The sequence below is a fragment of the Rhinoderma darwinii genome, chromosome 11 (assembly GCF_050947455.1).
Source record: "Rhinoderma darwinii isolate aRhiDar2 chromosome 11, aRhiDar2.hap1, whole genome shotgun sequence".
In the NCBI taxonomy this organism is placed as follows: domain Eukaryota; kingdom Metazoa; phylum Chordata; class Amphibia; order Anura; family Rhinodermatidae; genus Rhinoderma; species Rhinoderma darwinii.
In genome coordinates this window covers 60338336-60363487 of record NC_134697.1, presented here as the reverse complement: position 1 = coordinate 60363487, position 25152 = coordinate 60338336, and the positions used below count along the sequence as shown (strand labels likewise).

The 25152-nt window shown below is 38.9% G+C and overlaps 1 protein-coding gene across 25 annotated transcripts in view; it reads right to left on the bottom strand.

Annotated features, from left to right (window-relative positions):
• The window catches only part of CAMK2G (calcium/calmodulin dependent protein kinase II gamma), a 214473-nt gene that overhangs the window by 8938 nt on the left and 180383 nt on the right, over positions 1-25152 (bottom strand). For 7 of the 25 annotated variants that reach the window (XM_075841627.1, XM_075841624.1, XM_075841625.1 and 4 more), the window contains 5 exons: positions 12264-12332; positions 10551-10595; positions 9466-9514; positions 3979-4104; positions 545-620 (listed from right to left, as the gene is read on the bottom strand). In XM_075841627.1, coding sequence (XP_075697742.1) covers positions 545-620; positions 3979-4104; positions 9466-9514; positions 10551-10595; positions 12264-12332 — 365 coding nt within the window. The remainder of the gene's footprint in view (positions 1-544; positions 621-3978; positions 4105-9465; positions 9515-10550; positions 10596-12263; positions 12333-25152) is intronic. The other 18 variants (XM_075841629.1, XM_075841632.1, XM_075841633.1 and 15 more) reach the window with 3 other exon arrangements.

The following is a 25152-nucleotide window of genomic DNA, read 5'->3' as shown; positions in this document are numbered from 1 at the left end:
CTAGCTGCTCCTGTGAGGCTGTGCTGAGGAATCATGGGATTGATAGAAAAGCCAAGAGGAAGAGAAAGCAGCGTGAAAACTAAAATTCACGATCGTGTCTGATCAGAAACCGCCAAATGCTAAATTGCAGGGAAGAGAGTACAATATACATAAAAGCGCAGTTATGGAAAGTTGTGTTTCTACTGGAGGTCTTAATTTTTATGTTAACAACTTTGTGACACTTTGATAAAGGCTCTTTTCTGTTTCATCATGACAGTAGTTTGCAATAGAAAAAAGTTACTGGCCTGCAGTGTCCAGACCTAAACCTCACTGGACATTTTTTAGATTAAAATGTTGACTGTGAGCCAGCCCCCCCAATATTAGAGCTGGCCTGACTAATGCTCCACCAGCAAATCCCCACAGCCATGTTCCAGAAGAGTCAAGGCAAAGCAGAAGAGCTGGGGGCCGACACTCCTTCAATACCCACAGGTTTCCTACATTACTTCTAGAATTGGCATATAGATAGGCTTGTATAAAATCACAGTACGTTAAAGGATTCACTCACGTGTAAGCGTCAAAGTCCCCGTTATTGATCGCTTCAATCAATTGCTCTGTAATCTTGATAATCTCTTGTTTCCGCACTGTAAAGGAGAGGAGACAGAATGAGTACTGGCAGCCATCGTGCATATTTTATGTTGCCAGTTGTTGGATCTAAAAAGATAATTTGACGCTAATATCAGGAATGGAAAAGAAAGCTACTGGATCCATACGGTAAATTCAGAGCACACAAGGGAGAAGGAGGAAGAGTCGCAACTGCATACAACTCTTTAATATTTAACCGCTTTGTATAGTGGTAGATAAGAATACATAGTCCTGACAAGTCTAGAGATATCAAATGTATTCTTATGCAGCGCAGATTATTACATCCATATAAACTTATGTAAGGTGTAAACCAGTACATTTAGCAAAAATTTCCGCTGTAAAAAACGTGTTTGGGACACCCTGGATTTAATCCTTAGTAAATGTGGTTAAATCTTAAAGATTGTTGCTGTGCAGTTGGTGGATTCGTGGATCAGATATGATGGGATAGAAGACCATGTAACCAAAACACAAAAGACAACCTTCACCCTAAATACTTCTCCCCCTGCACGTCTCTATTATACATTGCAACATGTCTCAATGTAAGTCTTATGTCTGGGCTTTCGTCGAATAAGACACTTTTCAATATGTAATATAAAATATCCATAGCTGGATTCTTTGGTAAACACTTGGTTAGACGATGATCTAACGATTCATTTTCTAAACTGGAAAATAAGATGAATTCAAACCTCATCATATTCTTGATAAAATAAAAAAGATGGGACCACCGGCGCTGCAATGATGAATGATGAAGGAGTAATGAAAGGACTTAGACGGACATCACGGCAAAAGTTTAATGACAGGGGCTACGCGTTTCAACACCGGACTGGTGTCTTCATCAGTGGTCCCATCTTTTTTATTTTATCAAGTCTCAATTTGGACAACAAACTCTGTTTGCTGTGTTATAGACCTGGCAGCAGCCCCAATGCGCTTTTGACACCAACCAGTGTCCATTGGTCAAGGTGAGCTTATTTCGAACAAAGTTTGCTCCCTTGCCTCACCTAGCTTTTATTTTGCACTACATGGCGCCGTGTCTCTTTTTCTATCCTGTTCTAGTTCATCATATTCTTGTCAAAGATGGCAATTGAAATTCACGGTATGTACTGTATTTGTATATAGTAAATATAAGTTGGGATGTCCCCTAATTCTGTTCTGCCCTTATACACCGCGTCCACACAAGTATATATGTGTTCTTTTGATACTAAAATGTCATCCTCATATAGTATGCTCTAAAACATAATGCAAGAAAATAAAAAGGAACGTTTAACTATTTTAGAGATATGAGAATTGTACAAATAGTTAAAGATGTATTTTTGGCACTGGTTATTAGATTGGCTCTATTCCATTTAGGGTATATTTAACATTGCTTTCTACATTAATACAACAGAACACTCGGATTACTACATAGTACATTTTTTTTCTTTTATTGCCAGCAAAGTACCGCCTATCTCCAATTATATATCACACTATGAGCCTTTTTCTGTCATATGAAGATGTAATAGGGACAGGGCCACAATGCTAAATGTAATTAGAGAGAGGGACTTTGCAAAAACAGAATATCCAAGAAGTGTACTAGCTAACATAAAGCAAGTCTAAGCTCACAAAAGAACTTGTCTGTTCTGTCTCTATGAAGAATCAAAGGATCGACATGTACGTGAATAAGCAAGAGGAGATACACATATCTCCATGCAATTTGGTAAAAAAAAAAAAGTGAAATTTAAATGAAGGCCTTTAAAAAGACATTGGTAAGAATTTGACATGAAGACACCATTTTCTAATCAATGGGACTTACTACTCTTATTACTTATAAAAAGCTAAACAGATCTGAAAATGTAAAATGTTCAAAAAAATAGATGATGTCTAAATGAGGAAGTGTAAAAGGAGAGTAGTAAATAACACCTTCACCTATTAAAAGATTTCCCAAAAAAACAAAGACTTGTATCATAAGAATGAAAAGGGCATTAGCAGTTGTTAGAGACAATATAATAAAATATGGTGGTTAGCGAGACACCCTCTGTATAATATCAACAGATGAAGTTTCAGGTAGTGTATAGACTTTCTACAAAAATCAAGCTAGGTAAAAACACATGTCAGTTTAGGTAGCAGGAGAGGGCTGGCAAGGGTAAAGCATTGTGGCCACCTGTCTCTACAGTAAGAGTGTGACTTGCTGCAGGTGTGACTTTGTGAACTAAGCATTGTCTGATTACAATATACATCAAGTGTGTAACTCTTAAAGGGAAACGGTCACCAGCATTTCACCTATTAAACCAGCAATACCTGGTAGTAGTGGGTGAAAAATAATTTTTATGTAACCTATAATTATCTTCTAAGTAGCTCAGTACCTTTAGTATTCCATTTTTTAGGGTTTTCCCGAGCTGCACGCTAATGGGCATAAAAGAGCCATATCTTTGTTTGAAAAGTCATATCTTAATTCCTCAAGCCTTTCCGCGTTACCCCCGCCTCCTTACTATTGATTGACAGCTCCTCTCCTCCCTCAGCACACAAAAAATTCAGCGCTTGAGCATCGATGTCCTGTTCTGGCACGTGCGCACAACAGGAAACTATAGCGGCGCATGTGCAGTAACTAGATTTGAGGCCCGGACCAAGGAGGGAAGGGTGTCGGAGCATACATGATGGGCACTTGCGCACTATCTCAGATGAGATTTCGGCATTCAGGGTGGGCAAGTTTATGGCGGTGTGCGGGCATAAGAAGAGGAACGAACGAGACTGCAAGATTATTAAAATAAAAAGTGCGAAATGTTTGCAAACCGTTATTTATGGTCGGAGGAGGCGTTTTGTAGAATGGATAACGGCAATAAACTTATGACAGCAGCAGCCAGCAAGGGGTGAGTAGAGTTCAATTGATGAAATGCTGGCGACAGGTTCCCTTTAAGCTTTAATCAGACGGCCGCATTTTAGCACCTGTATTAAGGCTGCAAAACCCGTACTCCCCCGCCATTTAAGTGAGCCAAACTTAGATCACTAAAGGACCCTTCAATGCTCTGTTTGGTGCACTTGAACTGGGTTTTGTGGCCATAATAGACACTAAGGGGTGGCCACATTAGCGCTGCCTCAATGAGGCCTTACCTGTAATGAATGCCCACAATATTTTAGAGATGAAACCAGAAAACATTCAGTTGGCCATATTTACAATTATAGTCACTTCTGCAATTTCACAGCAGAATGTGGGTTTGCAGCAAACCCTTACCCATCAGTCTCCGTTAAAGAAAAGCCAGCCCTCCACTGTCTAAATAGGGAAGATTTAGGTACGAAAGTAATGATTAACACATACTGATAACAAGTGAGGATTACTACCAACAAATGTTCTAGGGAACTACAGTCATTGAATTACTAACTTACATAGTGAACTGCTAAGAGAAAATGGTACAACTGGAGTGAGCAGAGGCTCAGCCTGAGCATGCTCTACTTCCAGAGTTTGACCTGGGCTTTCCCAGGCTAGGACTTTCTCTTCACAAGACTGTGTGGCTGTAAAGAAACATATATATTAACCAAATAAAGGGGCAAAAAAGGTGAGGAGTTACACACTAACCTACCCTATAATACAGTAATAAAACACAAGCAAAGCAAAAACGTTAAAAAAAAAAAGAAACACCAAATTATTTTTTTTCGCCTTTTTTTACCAGGTTGTGACAAATAATATGTTTGTGACAAATAATATGTTTGTGACAAAAATATATGGAATCTACTAATATCCAGTTGTCCAAACCCTTTAAACAGTTTAGGTGGCGGGGGCGAAATGTAATGACAACCTCCAATCATAATATCATAGTTTATTTCCCGGGAAGTCGTGCAGCAGCCATTGCAATGTGTATGTACTGGCCTACATCTGAGCTCGTAATTCCGTTATTCTGGTCCATCATAGAAATAGATTAACAAAAGTAACGGAAGCACCGGATCTGTTAAATGATGGATACCAACAGCGCCCGACGGAACCCATTAACTTCAATGGTTTCCAGCATGTTGCCGGTCAAAATGGTGCTGAGAATAACTTTGCAAGACAATTCATAATTTCCCTTATCTACTAAATAGTAGCACCGTTTATAAAAAAAAATTCTCTCTAAAAAAAATTATTCTAATTTGTTTTTTTTAGTTTGAAGCTACAACTGGCTATGTTTTCGGTTTTTTCCCCTTTGTTTTTGTATTATACAGGCTGGAGCATTATAGGATGTGTAAAACAGATTGGACTTTCCTATAGTTTACAACAGAGTAAATTATGAAAAAGTATTAAAAACAACTGCAGCTAATTTCTAATATCCCAAATGGAACATTTTCTCAGAGTGAATCACAGCTCTTAAATACGGAAGGTCAGGGTCTCACAAACATGCAAAGAAACATTAATAAGGTTTTACCAAAAATAAAATGTGACAGGGTCCCAACATAAGAATAGATGTATATGTACAACGTACAGGAGCAGACAAAGGGCAAATAGGATAGAACACAGCACCCCACTCAGGACTTACTGGCTGCCCCACACAGACCAAACTGTGATTGAAAGGACTGAGTTTGCATTTTGCTCTCACTTAGGCTCCATCCTTGGAGTAGCAAAGGGCCATCCCCAGAACAGAGAAGAGATGCTGACCGGTATGCAACAAATAATAGTAGACAATCACCTAGGGCTATGGTAGGCAGGATATGTTATGTTGCATCTTTATTATGTTCAAAGAGTCCATTAAAAGAGGTTTCACATTTATTTAATAAAATCGGACTAATAAATCCATTAGCGAGAACATTTTTTGAAGGGTTTGAGCAGTTTTAAGCCTCCTCGTCCGACTGCTTTCATCTCCGTAGAAATCCATCCTTGAATTGAAGACCTGGGAAAAAGTTTTTAATTTTTCGGCCTAAGGTGAAAAGTGAAATGGTGCCTCCGTTTCACCAAATTGGAGATAGGAACATGCAGTAATGGACGGTAGACCTACTAAAATGCTGCCCCACTGCTATCAGGGAAGGGTACCACCTGAAGCGAAGTTCTTAATTCACAGATGGTGCACCCCTGCAAGTGATAATTGTAGACTGTAATGGTCAGATAAGGCTGCTTTTGTAATGGTGTGTTGTCTTGTTTCAAAACTGTGAGATGAATATATTGTGTGGTCCTAGTAATCTACATCGTGTAAGTAAAATTACAGTTTACCTAAGGCATGTGAGGAGTAATAGGTAACAATCAGTATGGGCGCTTAAAGTGTCAAACCATGCAGTCAAAAAGTGTGTAACGTTATTCAATACAAAAATACATACACAAAACACATGACCACAAACCAAGAGACATTCCCATGATGTGTTTGTTACTGAAATTCAGAGTAGAAATTAGCAGCCATTCAGTGGGCATCACAAAATGGTCTTTGGGCAAGAAATATTGTAACATGACTGGGTCATTGATCTTCCTGTAAAGCAACCAATAAACATATCATGGTTGAAGTGGAACTTGTGTTGTGAACAGAATAGCTAGAAAAGTGGTCACATACTAAAAAGGTAGGACGGTAAATATGTATGTTAGTTTGTTTGTTTTCCTGTCATCTATTATTAATCAGACTTTAAAAAACAAAAATAATTGAAAATAAATTAGACGAAAACAGTTTTAAAGTTCTAATTCACGAAAAAAAGATCTTTTAGTTAGGGTGGTCGAGGATTTTCAGAAAAGCTTCTATGGACTGAAAATCGTGAAATAAAAAAAAAATGATGATACTGTATACTTACTGACCAGCTCTGCTCACCCCCACCTGCTCTTGTATTCTCTCTACATGAAGTGACATTTTCTCTATAGTGAGGACAATGTTGCGGTCAAGATTTGGCCACCACTGTCCGGTGAAATGTCATCACTATGGACATCACACCATCAACTAAGATTATAGACAGACAGGGGACGTACTGAACAGAACAGCAATGTGGGAATTTAAAGTGTATTGAAAAGTTTTTTTTTTATTTAACAATTTTAGGGCTATAGGAAACTACTTGAAAATCGGAGAGAACACATGTAAAACTGAAAATAAATAGCAGTATAAAAAAAGAAGGGAATACTGCGTACGGAAATAAGGAAAACCCGAGAATCGACATTCTGGAAATCCTACAGGTCCAAATACAGAAATAAAAGCACCAGACCAGCAGGATTAGACAAATGGCTGGTGGACAATGAAAATCCTGGTCTGTCTTAAAGACCTGTCACCAGGTCATATTAATTGAACTGGTTACTGACCTGAATAGTGCTGTCTCCCTGATTCCAGCACTTTTTTTTTCCTGGACCCAATCTCCGCTCCAGAGATATGGCCCACTGTTATGTTGGCTCCCTATACCCTATTTTGCTGTAGTTAGCCAACAGGGTGGAGCTAGCTTCCCTGCCTCAGATGCCGACCAATCAGCGTGAGGCAGCTTGAGGGTAGTTCATGTCTTGCAAACGAACTACAGCAAATTTGCATAGAGGGAGCCAACACAACACTGGGATCTCTAAAACGGGGGTCCAGGGAAAAACCAAACATAGGACTAAAGTTAGGGAGACAGCACTATTCAGGTCAGATAACCAGTTCAACTTATATGACCTAGTGATAGGTCCTCTTTAAAGAATACATAAGGTAATTGTAGGAATAGTCATTTCATAATATTACTGGAAAGAATTCCATTAGTAGCAAGAGTGAGAACATTTATATTTATAAGAATTTATTATATCCGCTGTATTATCCTCACTAAACGTTTCTTTATGGTCCATGTATATGGCATTGTGCCAATGAGGTTTGTTAACATGGCAGAGTCAGTAACCGATTCTAGTCATGATGTGGACTTTCAAATACACAGCATGCTCAGCAATGCAATGTAAGAAATCCATCGCTAAATCTGCGACAAAGATTTCTGGTGCATGTATTTTAGGCTGTGTGTAAACCCAGGCTAATAAGTACAATGGGTCCATTGACAGCAGTGTGTTGACTATTTCCAGGTCAAAAAAAAAAAGTTCAGAAAATTATAGATTTGCTAATAAAAAGATATTTTAAATGTTGCAGAACACAATACGTTTGCTTCCATTATGTTTCATTGCTTACACAATGTAGCTTTTTTAAAGTTCCGTTACTTTCAACATCATATCCGTGTTTATCTGAAATAAATATTTTATCTATCGTTTTTACTTTTCCTTCAAAAGGCAGCGCTGCCATTCATAACCACTGTAAAGCCTGTCTTGGGATCAGTTTTCCAATAACGGATCAGGTTTGTTCTTTCTGACCTAAAGGCCACATTATGTTCATTATAAATTTAGTGCTCTGAACTGCTTTCCGGACTCATCATCGCGCCAGAATACAATGGTATTTGTAAGGTGCAACATGTTGAGATGCAGATTGTTCCACAGGACACAGCGAGACAAATCAATGGCGGATCCTAAACGCACTAATCCGTTGGTGAAGATTCTTATTGAAGACGGTGCTTTACTGTTAGCCAATGTTATTTTCCCTTTTAGCATTATAAATAAATAAGCATCGTCTTGTAGCTTAAAAGATTGATGTCTCCTCTCCCTGTGCGGTGCTCGATCTTAGTAAAGTACATGTTGTCTCAGTATTTCACTGCATCATTTATAAGATGCAACACATCCAGTTACTATGATCAGGGGTAATGCTACCCAGGCTCGGAGTAACACTAGTAAAGTGGACATTTTGGCCAGTCTATAATTGAACCAGTAACTTGACTGTCAGTTTGACATGAACAAGTACTGACAGGATTTGTAAAAGCTGATAAAAGTCATGATAACAATAAACTAAACAATTAAAGGGGTTGTCCAGGTTAAAAAAAAAAACATGACTGTATTCGTCCAAAAACAAAACCACATCTCAGGACAACATTTCCAGTCCTGATTTCTCTCAAGTTATTACAGAAACCATGCATAAAACCAGTTATAACAAAAAAGAGTTAGCAGCATCAGATGCCATCTTTTTTTCTAGAATTATGTAGTTGGTCTGAAAATAAAGGTAGTCATCCGATTGGTTGCTATGGAACACTAACACGGTTACAAGAGTCTTGATGTCAATGGGTCTCCTGTATGAAATGTTAAATTCTGACTGGCTTGAATAGTGGTAGTTTATGCGTGTCTGATATAGACTGCTCCTTAAAGGGTTATTCCAATCACAGGAACTTATGGCATATGGCTAGGTCATGCCACCACTTTCTGATCAGTGATACGCCGTCACTTTTATTTTTATGTGATGGGCATAAGCCTTTAAAGAGGTTTTCCGTTTTTATAGAAGTCAAACTTATTCATTGTCTTATAAAAATGAGGCAGCTTTTTAATATATTTTGTGTTTCAATTCAATCTTGGATTTTCAAAATAACTGCTTGCTGTCCATGAATGGAAGGATTCTGGTTTACAGTTAGAGGTTGAAAACCTGTCCTGAGCAGACCTGCTTACACAGCAGACGGGCCTAATATTCTGCACACTTAGGCTAGATGTCCATGGAAAACCAATTATTTGCAGTAAAAATGCTGCATTATCTGGACTCGGGCGTGAGATCAGTACTTCTCTAAGAGGTCAGAATTGTGACTGTCATAATGAAATATTGAGGTTGGTTGTATGCCATGCTAGGATTTTACCACAACGACCAGATTTAATCTCCCTCTGGGTTAGGTCATTCATTCTATGTAAGAAGCTCAGGTTGCAAACGGTGTATCAAACCTCTATTCTTGCTGCAACTCATCATAGTGTTACACTATATAGAGGGAGATGAAACATTAGGTATATTCAGGGGCAACAAACACATTTCAGTGCACGGACCGAGGCATTGGCTCTTTGCCATTCAAGCTTTTGCTTGTTCTACTAGATATGAAGCGATCCAGGTGAAACAATGTCACAGACTGCTTTACCTTTTAAGTCTTCATCTTCAGTCGTGGTGTTACAGCTCTCAGTTGATCCCTATAAAAAGAAAAAAAATATATGATTTATCATACAAGAATGAACAAATATCAGTCGGAAATGCTACAGAAATGATCTCTTCTCATAAATATTGTTTAGTCTGCAATCATATTAAAGTGAGATAATGTAACCCAATATACTGTACTGTATAAGAAAAATGTATCAACCATTCATACACAATTTATACTATGGTTACCTGAATTTCTGCCAACACAAGCAGATTACAAATTCCTGTATGTGGAATCATCCGAATATGATATCAATGCCAGTGTTTTGTCAACCAGCAGAACAAGAAGGGCTGTGGGTGGGATATTAGCACATTGTGTAAGTCGATCTGCTCTCTCCATTTACAGAATATTTGTATTATAAAAGGTGCCGAGCTGCCAGTACACCATTTTTGTTGAATAAGCAGGTATTTTCGGTCGGAGAACCAAGGATCAGCTAAACTGATCTAGGAACCACTATGTGTAGCTGCCAAGGCCAACTAATGTCCACTCTTTTCTTTTTCTATGAAAAGTATGGCGGAAAATGCTTGAAATATAGCTCTGATGAAAAGAAATATCACTGTATGTTTTCTGTTATTTCACTTCTGAAACACTCAGAGGTAAGCTCATATTTTGTATTTTCCAGTCTCGCATTCAATTTTATCAGGTTTTGGTACATTGCCATACAAATTCTAGGAAAGTCCTAGTAATGCTGGTCATTCATCGCCTAATTCAATGATCAACGTTATTCAAAGGAGTAGAGTATTGGATGATGGCAATAACGTATTGCACATACAACCTGAAATCCTCCATGAGCATTCACTCATATAATATAAACGTAAAAAACCGAAAGGATGGGGTCCACCACTCGTGTGCCACCTGCAAGATCTGAGAGCCTGATATTCAAAGGCAAGGGTGTGGAGTGAGAGGGGATGTAGACGCTGGGCTGAATTTGTCTTTAAAGGTAAACGACATAAAATATTGTAATTTGTTAAAGACAACATACTTGTAAAATTGAAATTATAAAAAAAATAAAAAAAAAGCTTTCTTACTTTTATTCCATCTGTTGCATTATGGACAACAGTTGTTTGAGGTTCCTGAAAAGAAGCAGAGGGAGAGAAAGTCAAACACGACCACAAGGGAATTTAAAAATAAAATAAAAATAGAAAGACTGAAAAAACAGTACTGTATTTAAAACAGATTTTACACACAGCACAGGACAAAGAAAACTTCATGTTGGTAGTTAGAACGTGGATACAAGAAATATCTGTGCCCATATCTGTAAAAGATAATGTGTGTTGGGGTTAGAAAAAAAAAAATAGGAAAGTAGACTGGGATAGTAATAATAAATGAAACAAAAAATTCTGGGGAGGGGGGAGCCATCTAAAAGTGTAAAGTTTGAAATACTAAAAAGTCATCGTGTAGTATTGAACCTAACGACAAAGTGCATCCGAAACACGAGTACTAAACCTTTTTAAATAGGAAGCTCTGCATATAAATGTAAAACTGATGTAAATTAAAGGGTTGTAATATTGAACAAAACCAAGAAAAATGTTTTGTAAGTGCCGCAGCCACACAAGACGTGATGAATTCTGGTACATCCCAGCATTAAGACCTGCTACGGAGCGGTGATCCACTTGTGGTAGACTCCACGGTGTGCACTCACAAAGAAACAAAGGCCATGCTATACACACACAAGGTGGTGAGAGTATTTGGAGACACTGTACTGATTAGAAAAACTCTTTTTTAGGATTCTTTAGATCTTAATTTATTTCAAATGATAATTAGATCTTTGTACTTAGAGATTCGACATTAAGAAACGTCCATGGCCTTTGTCTCTGTTATTTTAGGTTAATTCTCAATGAGCTATGGGTAAGTGATGGGCCGTTGAGTTAAACTTTATTGTTATTTGCAAATAGTCAGTTACAGGGCACTGTAGGGAACATTTAGACAATACTGGGTAACCATAGACATCTGAGGCCCCAATGTGGCCCATCTCTGCCCCAATCATGTGAAAAAAAATACAATTTCTATGAAAAAAATGTTAAGATCAGTGTGAATCTTTACAACCAGACAAATAAAACACATTCAAGGTAAAGTTAGTTGTAAACAGTTTTCACCATAACCAATAATGGAAATGACACACAATGGCAAGCATGGATGAGGTCAATGGTACTAGTCTGGTGACTGCATGCACACCTTAACCATGAGGTCTACCATATTTAAAGTATGGGGAATGCCTTGGTGAAATTTAGATTTGGTGTTGAGAAGTTGGTACTATATATATATTGACAACTAGTAATCACCTTAATAGAAAGTGAAGTATACGTGATCATTCTGGATCTCTCGTTCAAGGCAATATTGGAGAAGATGCAGTACCAGTTTAGTAAGCCATGACACTGCAGAAGGTCTCATGTTAGTGTTTTTCTTACCACACCTACATTTGATGCAGATGACCACCTGGATCCTTTGCCCGTTCACTGCTGAATGTAATATACTATGTCATGGCACTATGGCTTTAGGCAGTGAAAAGGTTGGATGCCAATTACATTGGGATACCAGGAGGCCACTGCCATGTCTGATCCCAACAGATTATAGAAAGAAGAAGAAACTAACCGTATTCCACAAACAAAACAAACACAACAAGAGCAGAAGTAAAATAAAATGCAAACATGAGTTTTGGATGTCACAGCACAAGGCAGCATTCCCACTGCTCACATCCCAGACACTGAAACCCCAGAAATAATAGTAGACGGGGAAGATACCATTGTTGTCTGCAATGGGGGGTTTTCTTTTGCTGGGCTTACTATGCTGTTTTTGTTGTTGGTCTGCGGCTGAGATAGAAAAACAAATGGTTTAGTTCTGCTGACGGGGTGAATTGGTTTAAGCGGTCACAAGATTTAAAAAAAAAAAAAAAAAAGTTCTGTTTCCTCCTCCTAGAACACATGTACTGGAGAAAACATTGGTTTCCTCTGAAACCAAAGACGATCAAGAAACTTCTAGCAACACTGTCAGACGAAATGAAGAGCAATGAGACATAAAACGGTCGCAAAATGTTTTGAAGCCATGATGACCATTTCATTTACTAATGCAGTCACTGTAGGATAATGGAAAAATCACAAAAGACACGGGTGACATGATACTGAAGTCTATCAATAAGTCAATTGCGCAAGGTTGGCCAAACAATGTAGAATGGTAACATGAGAGTACAGGAGACCGGTATGGCAGTGATATGAATGTCATGCCTGGTCGACAGCACGGGAAGTGAAAGATTGACTGATGTAAACAGACAGGGTGCCACCTTTACCCACAAAAGGTTGTTGAGCCACAGTTCCCTCAATTATAAGGTTATCAGAAGCTAGAATGGGATTTGCAACTCTACACAATGAACAGAAGTGGGGGTTTCAGTTATTGTTATTTCCATCTATCTAGGATAATCTAGGGGAATTTTCCAAATCTGTCCTCCAGAAACCCCTACAGGCCATGTCTTGAGGAAACACTGATCCAGATAATCAGAAGTTTAGGGAGAAATATTTATAGAAAGGTCCTTTTTCAGGTGCCGACTACAAAATCAAAACGGCCTGATTTCAACTCAAATGCCTAATATTTGCATAGAAGCACCAATCGACCACACTAGTATAGTATCAGACACTGTATCCTATGGTGGGCACTGTTAGGATTACTTTGTAGATACTATTCTTTCAACGTATTTAACACCATCGATTACAAGCGCTTTTTGATGGTGTTTTTTTTTTATTTGGAACATGCAATTTTCTGGTGCTTTTCAAGAAAAGCCTATGAGAAAAACACCAGAACAAAACACCAATAATTAGAGAATCCTGCATTTAAAAACAAAACAAAAAAACACACCTCTGACGCCAAAATTATTGAAAAGGCTGCATACAACCAAAATGCTTTGTACTCAATTTAGCCTTTTTAATAATTTACTATAGATTTTAAAGTAATATCTGGCTGTAGCGTTTTTGACTTAAACAAAAAAGAACGCTGTGAAAATGCCATAAAAAGTGTCACATAAAAAGCAACACAATGCTGTGTGTAAATCCATCCTTAAAGGGGTTGTCCACGACCGGACAACTGATGACCTACCCACCTGATATGTAGGTCATCAGTATATGATCGATAGGGGTCCGACACCCGGACCACACACTGATCAGTTGGTCCGGCTGCCTCCGGGCACCAGACGTCCATGACGGAAGCAAATGGCTCCGGTCACAGAATAACGGCCCAGCTGCAGTTCTGCAGCTCTGCTCCTATTCAAGTGAAAATGGGCAGAGCTGCAGTTCTGCAGAACGGCAGCTATGCAGTGGTCTGGGCACTCGGCTTCCGGCTCCAACTACTGCATACCGTTCAAAACATCCGGCAACCGGAGCAGCTGATTGGTGCGGGGTCCGGGTGTCAGACTGGCACCGATCAAATACGGATGACCTATGCTGTGGAAAGGTCATCAGTTGTCCGGTCATGGACAACCCCTTTAAGTCTCCTGTGATCAAATTTGGAATTTAGATGGAGTACTTTCACAAACCTCTTTATGTTTTCTAATTGGATCCAAAAATGCCAAGAATAAAACAGTCAAGTAAAACTTTAACCTTTAAGATAAATCCGTTTGAGATAGAAAACAAAATTAAAAACTGCAACAAAACTGCCAAGCATGAACGCAGATCTATATTATGTTATGAGGCTAATCCACATAGTTGTGTTTTTCCTATATATTGTACATGCTATTTTTGACAGAAATATAATGTGTTTGTCAAACCAGTCCGTGTACATATTGCTAATGGAAAAACTATTGGAGAAGACTTTTTTTTAAGACCCTGTACTGACCTCTACAAAATGTATAAAGCGATTGAATTAAAAAAAAAATGTAGCAAAAAATATATATAAACCTCCACCAATATAGAGATTTCAGTTAATGCCCAAAGTCACAGATATTACTAGGCTACCTCAATGTGGAGGGTTCTTTCGGCTTTCTTCCTCTGGTTGAACACTCTTCGTACATGCATAGAATGACGTCATGAACTACGCGGTTATGTATATACAAGAAGATACCATGCCACAACTAATGTCCAGAGAACGGAACATTCTAAATGGGCATGGCCGGATATGGTCTACTGCCAGTGAAGTAGATAGATGCCTATAGGATGCTAAAGCCCAGCAACATAATGACATGCTGGTTGTCTAGTGCCCTAAAATCTAGTGACCAGTTCCCGTTAAGAATAGGCTAACCTTTAACAAACCTGTATACTTATGTGTAAACTATTGGAACAATCATACCTTGGCAAACCACAATTTACAATTAGTTCTTATCCAAACTTCTACTTGTATCAGTCCTTTACCATGTGAAAACTACAATTACAAAAGCACATTATAGACACAGGAAGAAAACGAGTGCAGTGCATTGATATATATTTAAGTAAATCTAAAATGCTGCATTTGATATTGTAGGGTTTATTAAAATGATTTGTATGATACTTTATCGTTGAAAAGAAGACATTTTACCTGTGGCATTGAGTAAGGAAACCGCACTGCGGAAAAAGTTAAAGCTAAGAGTATCCGGCTAAGAGTATCCGGCTAAGAGTATCCGGCTAAGAGTATCCGGCTAAGAGTATCCGGCTAAGAGTATCCGGCTATCAGGCAACGTCCACAGTGTCTGGCATAGACTCGGTAGGGAAACATCTGACTACTACTAAAAGAAATATGTCAAATCACTGTCAGTAATTCTCAATTTCCGTTAGTTTTCCCCAACATGTATAGTTAAGATTATTTTCACCGAGTCTCTGACCTGTTTCGGGGATCTATAAATTGGCAGTCAACGCTTCACTGCCAATGTTTGTATCATAAGTATGTCAGCTTATACAAGATAAATGATACAATGTGCTGGACTTGGATTGAATCTATCTACCTTGTGCAGATCTCTATAGGTGTGACTATTGGGTCCCACCTATATCTCTGATATTCTATGTCCAGTTTACAAACATAAATAAAAACAAATAAAAATAGATAGCAACTAAGGTACAAACTGGACATAAATATATGTGATATGTTATTTTTTTAGCATTACTACCTACCACACTAGATTAACTTATTTTGTGTCAATGCAAAGTGCGAAAGCACTAGACACATGTGCATTCTTGATACATTGTATCATTTATCTTGTATAAGCGGACATACTTATGATACAAACATTGGCAGTGAAGCTTTGACTGACAATTTATATATCCCCTAAACAGGTCAGTGACTCAGTGAAAATAAAAGAAATATGTTAGCAGAATTTACCAGGTCTCAAAGACTGCTTAAAGAGGCTCTGTCACCAGATTTTGCAACCCCTATCTGCTATTGCAGCAGATAGGCGCTGCAATGTAGATTACAGTAACGTTTTTATTTTTAAAAAACGAGCATTTTTGGCCAAGTTATGACCATTTTTGTAGTTATGCAAATGAGGCTTGCAAAAGTCCAAGTGGGTGTGTTTAAAAGTACAAGTCCAAGTGGGTGTGTATTATGTGCGTACATCGGGGCGTTTTTAATACTTTCACTAGCTGGGCGCTCTGATGAGAAGTAACATCCTCTTTTCTTCAGAACGCCCAGCTTGTGACAGTGCAGATCTGTGACGTCACTCACAGGTCCTGCATCGTGACGGCCACATCGGCACCAGAGGCTACAGTTGATTCTGCAGCAGCATCAGCGTTTGCAGGTAAGTCGATCTTACCTGCAAACGCTGATGCTGCTGCAGAATCAACTGTAGCCTCTGGTGCCGATGTGGCCGTCACGATGCAGGACCTGTGAGTGACGTCACAGATCTGCACTGTCACAAGCTGGGCGTTCTGAAGAGAAGTGGATGATACTTCTCATCAGAGCGCCCAGCTAGTGAAAGTATTAAAAACGCCCCGATGTACGCACATAATACACACCCACTTGGACTTGTACTTTTAAACACACCCACTTGGACTTTTGCAAGCCTCATTTGCATAATTACAAAAATGGTCATAACTTGGCCAAAAATGCTCGTTTTTTAAAAATAAAAACGTTACTGTAATCTACATTGCAGCGCCTATCTGCTGCAATAGCAGATAGGGGTTGCAAAATCTGGTGACAGAGCCTCTTTAAGGAAAAGCTGAACAAAAAAAATAAAATAATAATTTCCTAGGGCAGGTACCTTTAGTAACATTCTCTTCGTAACTCTAAATTAGGTGGCACCTGCTAAACTGCCTCCAAATAGTGTTCATACAGGGTTAGGCTCTTTTCTTGTAGTTCCTCCGGGGTCCATTTAGTGTTTGCAAATGTGCCCACTAGAAAAATCTTAGATGACCAAATCTAAAAATGGAACCTGTGGTGGAGCATTTACCTATCGAAAGGGTATCAGAACAATTTGTAAATGATCTAAATCATCAACGGACTTTAAGCGGCTAGTGGGGAAAACGCTTCTCAGATGTCCAAGGCTCAAATATTTATAATCTGACACATACATTCATCAGAATATATTAAATCGTTATTAACCTACTACTCTCATGCCTCTGCCCAGCCCCCATCTGCTCCCTAACACAGGTGATTATTGCATTCTGGTCTGTTATTTGGAGCTAGTCTCAATGAAGGTAGCTTTTACATGATAAATCACTATAATTTTCCCCTGTCATGGCACTTATTATTTACAGTTCTTTGGACAGGAATCCGACAAAATAATAGAATTTTTCTGCAGCAATGCACATTTGTTCTAAAAAATAAAGGGTTTGCAGCCGTCCCACCACTGACATCACTAAGACATTTCTCTATTATTGATCAAAAGAACAAGCAACATATAACCATACAAGCAGCTTCTGCTCTGCTCCTATTTGAGTCAAATATTATTTTTTTTTTAAATTAAGGGTTTTTTATAGAGCGCACAAAAAAGGGGAACTAGACACAAAACAAACGTAAAGGAACACTCCATCCATGACTTCAAAAGTGTTTACTGATCAAGGTTGACTTAAAGCCTACCTATTACTCCACATTAAAATGTACATGATTTTTACTTATTGTGCACACTGAAATTTTGTGATGTTTTCCCCCACTGTGCACTGTTTTCCAGCTCTCCTCACATCCCAAAGTGCCATCCAACAGCTGTCTGACCAGAGATATAAGAGACATCTCTCCTGTTTCCACCCATACTTAATGCTCTGCTGCCAAGACCCCCCTCTGTTACACAAAGAAATGTACCATCGTGGAAAAGCGGAAACCACAGGCCAATGGTAGATAAGGACACATTATACTAAACATATAAATTACAAATCTTATTGGGTTTACCTGTACTACGGTTTTATAAAAATATATAAATTACTTAGAAAACGCATTTTCTATACACTTAAGGCTTATTCAGACGAACGTAGGAAAACTCGGATGTGAAAAACGTACGTTTTTCCCGTCCGAGTTGCCCCCGTGCCGGTCCAGTTTTCACGGATCCCCATAGACTTGAGTCTATGGAGTAAACCGTGAAAACGGAAGAAAATAGAACATGTTCCATTTTTCAACGGACCCGGCGCACGGTCTGTTTAAACAACGGCCGTATGAAAGGCCCTATTGAAATACATGCGTTTGTGTGACGGCCGTCAAACGGACGTATTAAACGGTCGCCTGAATAAGCCCTTAATTTATCTGACAAAATCGAAAACAAACGGAGCTGTTAATAGAAAGTGAACGTGCTAGTTTGGGTACAGAATGATTAACATTCATGGTCACCTTGGGAGAGGCATTGGTCCATTCTCAAAATGTATAGGGTTCCTAATGTGGTGGTCCACTTTTACTACATTTCTGATAAAAGTTTTTTGTTTTAGATAACCCCATTTCAATTGGCTGCAGTTATTTAACATTTTATTTATCATTTCTCTGATACATGTAAAGCAGGTTACAATCCTCATTCTCCAAACCATGCCAACAAATGAAGATTAAGATGATCAAATAGTCAGAAACATGCTTATGCAACCACCATGGTCCCTCACTTTCATTGGTAGCACATGGGCAGAAGGGAAGGTGTCTTGTCAACTAAGTATCTTCTAGTTTATGACTGTACTCTGTGGTAAGTTAAAGACCGTTATTTACCATCATCTATCACTTGTTTTAATAGCATTAGGAAAATATACACGGTCTTGAAACGGTCTATAATCTGCAGGAATGGTGCAGCTATTAATCATTTCCTAAAAATATTTATTCATTTTAGTGTATTGCTCAAACTGCATATATACTTTAAGTTAAAGAACTAGTATAGCCATATTCATGAAATTACAAAAAACAACAGAATCTCAACCTTTTAACACCATGTAGTTTATAGGCCCATCATTCTGTCCTGATCAATTTCTTAATACATGTTAATAGCAGTCAGAGCTCAGTGCTTCTGATACAGAGATCCAAATCCCCGGTGTAGATATGGATTTAAAGACAATGGACTATTTTTTATTGTTCACTTGCTTCCTAAATGCAAAGCAACTTTCTAAATATAAAGTCATAATAAAGCAATACATTTTATGCTCAGACGTTTGCAAGCACAAAGTCTGAAATGTTCACGGAGAGTTCCCTTCTCCCCCAGCCTGATGCTCCAGAGGAAGCCGGAAGAGCGAAACCAAAGGTCGGGCTGCAAAATTTGGCGTGCCGAATGAGATTAATACATGCCTTTTTAGTTTGTTTTTTAAGTATGGATTAAAAACATGGATTTTGTACTTTTCCAGGGCGGTGCGCTCTGTTTTTTCTCCCTTGTTGGAGATATAGATCAGCGACTTAAGAACTTGTATGGCACGCTGCTATATTGTTTTGTGGAACGATAAGAACCAGCACTACAGAGTAACTTTCTAAATAGTCTTCACGAAATATTTCCCTACCATTTTACTATTGTAGAGTCTGTGTAACCCCTTCACATAGCTGGTTGTCCTATTGTTTCAAACGTAGATCTGAGAGCACACTGCTCCTGGCTGTGTCAGCTCTCTCTGCTCTCCTTAGGCCCCATGCACACGACCGTGTTTTTGTGTCCGCAATTCCCCCGCAAATTGCGGACCCATTTATTTCTATGGGCCCATACACACTATCCGTGTTTTCACGGGTCTCCGCATGTCCGCACATCCGTGCCGCAGAAACTCAGGACATGTCTTATTACGGGCCGCAAATTCGATGCGGACATGCCAATAGAAGTCAATGGGCCCGTGGAACTTGCGGATACACCTCCGTGTGTCATCCGCTGTTTGCGGATTTGCGGAAATGTTGCTAGGCGACGACCGGGAATGAGTTCTGTTGTCATCCTGTTTTACCTAGGCTTTTTTTTTTTCATCCGCATTTTGCGGATTACATACGGATGAACTGCGGATTACATTTCACGGAACACGGTCCTGGAATTTGCGGACCAGAAAAACACTACGGTCGTGTGCATGAGGCCTTAGTGTTGGACATCGTAGCAGGAAGGGGAAAGGGTAGCATATAAGTGTTAAGGGAGGCCAGATCTCCCAGACTGTACTGAATCAGAATGTAGATGGGGAGGAAAACACACAAGGCAGGGGGTGAAGCTCACAGGCTGCGTATCTGTGTAAAGAGAGAGGAGAGCACCCACAGCAGACTGTGCAGGGGGGGAGGGGAAAATCACATACTCACCAGCATTCATGTCTGTCAGCACAAGAGAGATCTCTTATGGACTGTAGAAGGGGAAATCAGTTCAGGAATGAAGCTGTGCGGATACATGACAGCTATTGAAGATATCAGCATCCTGGACTCAAAGAACTCACATCCAGCATGTATTACTAGGAGGGACATACCCACATGGAAAAAAAAGTCTGAAACTAGGAGCACGTTTCACATGGTACATGAGAACAAATGAGGATTGCAGCTTGAAATAATAACTTTAACTCCAGGTAACCACCGGCAAATATAAAAATAATTGTTACCATGTCAAAGGTGTCCATAGCCTTTTAAAGATACCATTCCGGCTGCAAGCAGTCATCACTAGATGGAGCTTACTGCATACTGTTATTATTCAGTTCAATGTATAAACATAAGCGCCAGGAAAATGTAGCTAAAACTGCTATAAACATATACTAAAAAAAATTAACCATCACATTTTGCACCTATTAAAATTAAAAATAAATAGTGTTCAATTGTGGACACACACTTTAAAGCACATGTCCACCTTCACTAAACTTTCCTACATAGCATTCACAATTCTGACAGCTGAAGCTCAGAATCGGACTACACACAAATTGCCAAATTATTATCATGAAATTTTGAATGTCATGTCAGTAAAGTTGGACTTACACTTTGACTTTGGTGTTCATTCTATTACTGAACTTTTAACGATTTTAAAATGACCATGGATAATTGCGTAATTTGTATTGCAAGGCACATCAGTAGAGTATGAATCTAGGGTATACAGGTCTATAAAAAGATCTGATGAATCTAAATGATGTTCTCCAGGCTTACGGAAGGAACTACCCATTAACAAATGTAATGAAATACATTACATATCTATGATATTTTCAGAATTGCTTCATTTCTATACTGTGAGTGCCCATGTAAAGACTTGTTAAAGTGGTATTCCGAGTTATTCCAAAGAGTGAGAGGTGCAGGAGGCATGCACTAAAAAAAAAAAAAAAAAGTCTCTTTACGCACCTCACAGATCGCCGGCATTTTAGCGCCGCCGCTCCTGTCCTCTTCGCCGCTGTTTGTTGACATAGCTGCAGCGAGGACGTGCCCGTATACCCACTGCAGTCAATCACTGGACTCAGCAGTCTTGTGCTGTGAACCGATACTAGTGATTTGCTGAAGCAATTTGTGGGTGTACGGGCACGTCATCACTGCAGCCATATCATTAAACAGCGGAGGGCAGTACTGGAGAGGTGGCGCTATAAAGCCTGGGATCTATGAGATGGGTAATGGCTCTTTTTTTTTTTTTTTTTTAAATTCATCCCTCCGACCCCTGCCACTTTTTGGAATAACTTGAAAAACCCCTTTAATCCCTTCCCGAAAAACGACGGGTCTGGTACGTCGGCATAACAAGTACATTACCGCAATCCGGCGTACCAGACCCGTCATGAAGATGAAGCAGGCACAGGAGCGCCCACCACATTGAAGTGGTTGACAGAGAGAGGGGGCTACCTCTGTAACCCAGGAGAGCCAAAGACAAGACCTAATAGGCTTAATGGTCAGATGAAAAATGACAGTTACAATACACTGCAGTACATAAGTAGTGCAGTGTATTGCACTGGGGATCAGAAGATCCAGATGTTCAAGTCCCCAGGTAGGTGTAAAAAAAAAAGTGAAAAAAGTAAAAAAAAAAAGAAGGTTTAAAGAAAATCAAATAAAAGATTTAGGTAATAAAAACAATAAAATCACCCTGTTTCCCTGATCAAGTCCTTTATAAATGAAAAAATCCCAAAAACCATACAGAATAAGTATTGCCGCTTTCAGAACGGCCTGAACTATAAAATAGCACGTTATTTTTACCACATGGTGAACACAGTAAAAAAAAAAACAAAAAAAAAAACAAAGGGCAGAATTTCTATTTTTGGTCACCTTGCTCAGAATTTTTTTTAATAAGTGATCAAAAAGTCGCAAGTACCCGAAAATGGTACCCACAAAAAAACAAGCCCTCCCACAGCAATATCAACTGAAAAATAAAAAAGTTATGGCGACACTAAAAACATGATTTTTTTTTTTTTCTTATAGAAAACGATTTTTATTGTGGGAAGGTAGTAAAACGTAAAAAAAACAATATAAATTTGGTGTCGCTGTAATCGTATCGAACCACAGAATAAAGTTAACATGTTGATTATATTGCACGATGAACACTGTCAAAAAGAACAAAACAGTGCTAGAATTTCTGTTTTTTGGTTTCCTCGCCTCCCGAAAAATGGAATAGTGATACAAAAAAAAATAAAAAAATTCACACGTACCCAAAAATGTAACCAATGAAAATTACAGCTCGTTCCACAAAAAAGAAGCCCTCACACAGCTGCGTCAACGGAAAAATAACGTTATGACTCTCAAAACGCAATGATGCTAAATGACGGGCCAGATAATTTTTTTTAGGTCCAGAAGTTTTTCACTAAAAACCACACATCATTTGCTAGACCCCACAGGTGGACCCCGTAGATGCAGCAGAGACGAGGAAACTTTAGGGCCTTGTGCTTCTTATGGGGCTAGTGAAGAAGTCAAAGATTAGGCAATACTGGAGCGCAGATATTTTGTATAATACCCAAAAAACCCGGCCTGTGCATAAAAGATTGGTTCAAAGCGTACCACACCAATCCATGGATTATTCATTCACCCCATAATTACATCATCCTATTATGCCCAGATACACTCCGCACAGATTACATATACCCTGATGTACTCCGCACAGATTACATATGCCCTGATGTACTCGGCCCAGCTTACATATACCCTGATGTACTCGGCCCAGCTTACATATACCCTGATGTACTCTACCCAGCTTACATATACCCCCACATTATAAACTGAAATACCAGTAAAAGCCCAAACAAAAAACTACTACTAAGCAAAACCTACACTCCAAAAGCCAAATGGCGGTCCTTCTGAGCCTAACAGTGTGCCCAAACTGCAGTTTATGACCACATATAGGGTATTACTGTACTCTGGAGGACCCGCTTAATTTATGGGGTGTGTGTCTCCAGTGGCACAAGCTGGGCACAACATATTGGTCAATATCAGTGGAAAAATTGTAATTTTCAATCTGCAACATCCACTATGCACTAATTTCTGCAACACTCTTGCGGTGTCAAAAGGCTCACAATACTTCTAGATTTCTTCAGGGATGTAGTGTCCAAAAATTTTCTGGGCTATCCAATATACCGGTACCTTAGCTCAATGCAACATGGTGTCCGAAATCTAATTTTGTAAAATCTCCACTCGAAAAACCAAATTGCGCTCCTTCGCTTTAGAGCCTTGCTGTGTGTCCAAACAGCAGTTTATGATCATATGTGGGGTATTGCTGTACTCGGAAGAAATTGCTTTACAAATGTTGGGCGGCTTATGCTCCTTTATCCCTTGTGAACATGAAAAAGTCAACTTTTTATTGGAAAAAATGTTGATATTAAATTTTACGGCCTAATTTCAATACATTTTGCAAAAGACCTGCGTGGTCTAAATGCTTACTATACCCCTAGATAGATTCCTTAAGGTGTGTAGTTTCCCAAATAGCGTCACTTTTGGGGGGGGCTCCTACTGTATTGGCCCCGCAGGGGCTTTTGAAATGTGAAATGGCACCCGAAAACCATTCCAGCTAAATTTGAGCTCCATCCGTTTTGAGCCCCACAGTGTGTCCGAACAGCTTTTTATGACCACTTATGGGGTATTGCAAGAATCGCTTTTCAAATGTTATGGTGCATTTTCTCCTTTATTCCTTGTAAAAATTGAAAATGTCCACGTTTAGCCTAATTCCACTAAATTCGGCAAATAAAACTGTGGGGTCAAAATGCTCACTATACACTAGATAAACTCCTTCAGGGTTGTAGTTTCCCAAATGGGTTCTCTATACTGTTTTGGTCCCACAGGGGCTTTGTAAATGTGACATGGGCCACGAAAACCATTGAAGCATTGCTTGAGCTCCAAAAGCCAAATGCCGCCGCTTCCCTTCTGTGCTCTACCGTGTGTCCAAACAGAAGTTTATTACCACATATGGGGTACTGGCAGAAATCGCTTCTCAAATGTTGGGGTGTTTTTTGTCCTTTATGCCTAGTAAAGATTGAAAATGTCTACGTTTTATTGGAAAAAAGACTAGATATTTCAATTTTTATTTTCACGGCCTCATTCCACTAAATTCAGAAAAAAACCTGTGAGGTCAAAATGCTCACTATACCCCTTGATAAATTCCTTGAGGGGTGTAGTTTGCCAAATGATGTATTTTCAGGGGTGTTTCCACTGTTTTTGCCCCACAAGACCTCTCCAAACCTGACATGGTGCCTAAAATATATTCTAATAAAAAAGGCGGCTCCAAAATCCACTAGGTGCTCCTTTGCTTCTGAGGCCAGTGTTTCAGTCCATTAGCACACTAGGGCCACACGTGGGATATTTCCAAAAGACTGCAATAATCTGGGCAATAAATATTGAGTTGCATGTTTCTGGTAAAACCCTCTGTTACAGGGAAAAAAAAAAAAGGATTAAATAGGATTTTCTGCAAAAACAAAAATTTTAAATTGTAAATTTCACCCCTAGCTTGCTTTAATGTTTATGAAACGCCTAAAGAGTTAAGAAACTTTCTGAATGCTGTTTTGAATACTTTGAGGGGTGCAGTTTTTAAAATGGGGTGATTTATGGGGATTTGTATTTTCATTTACCCTCAAAAAATAGCCTTTTGAAATTTTCTTGAATATGTGAGAAATTGCTGCTAAAGTTCAAAGCCTTGTAACGTCCTAGAAAAATAAAAGGACGTTCAAAAAAACGATGGAAACATAAAGTAGACATATGGAATATGTGAAATCGTAACTATTGTGTGGTACTCTGTCTTACAAGCAGATATATTTAAATTTAGAAAAGCGCTAATTTTTGCTAATTTTCTCTAAATTTTGGTGTTTTTCACAAATAAATATTGATTTTATCGACCAAATTTGTTCACTAACAAAGTACAATATGTCACGAGAAAACAATCTCAGAATCGTTTTGATCGGTTAAAGC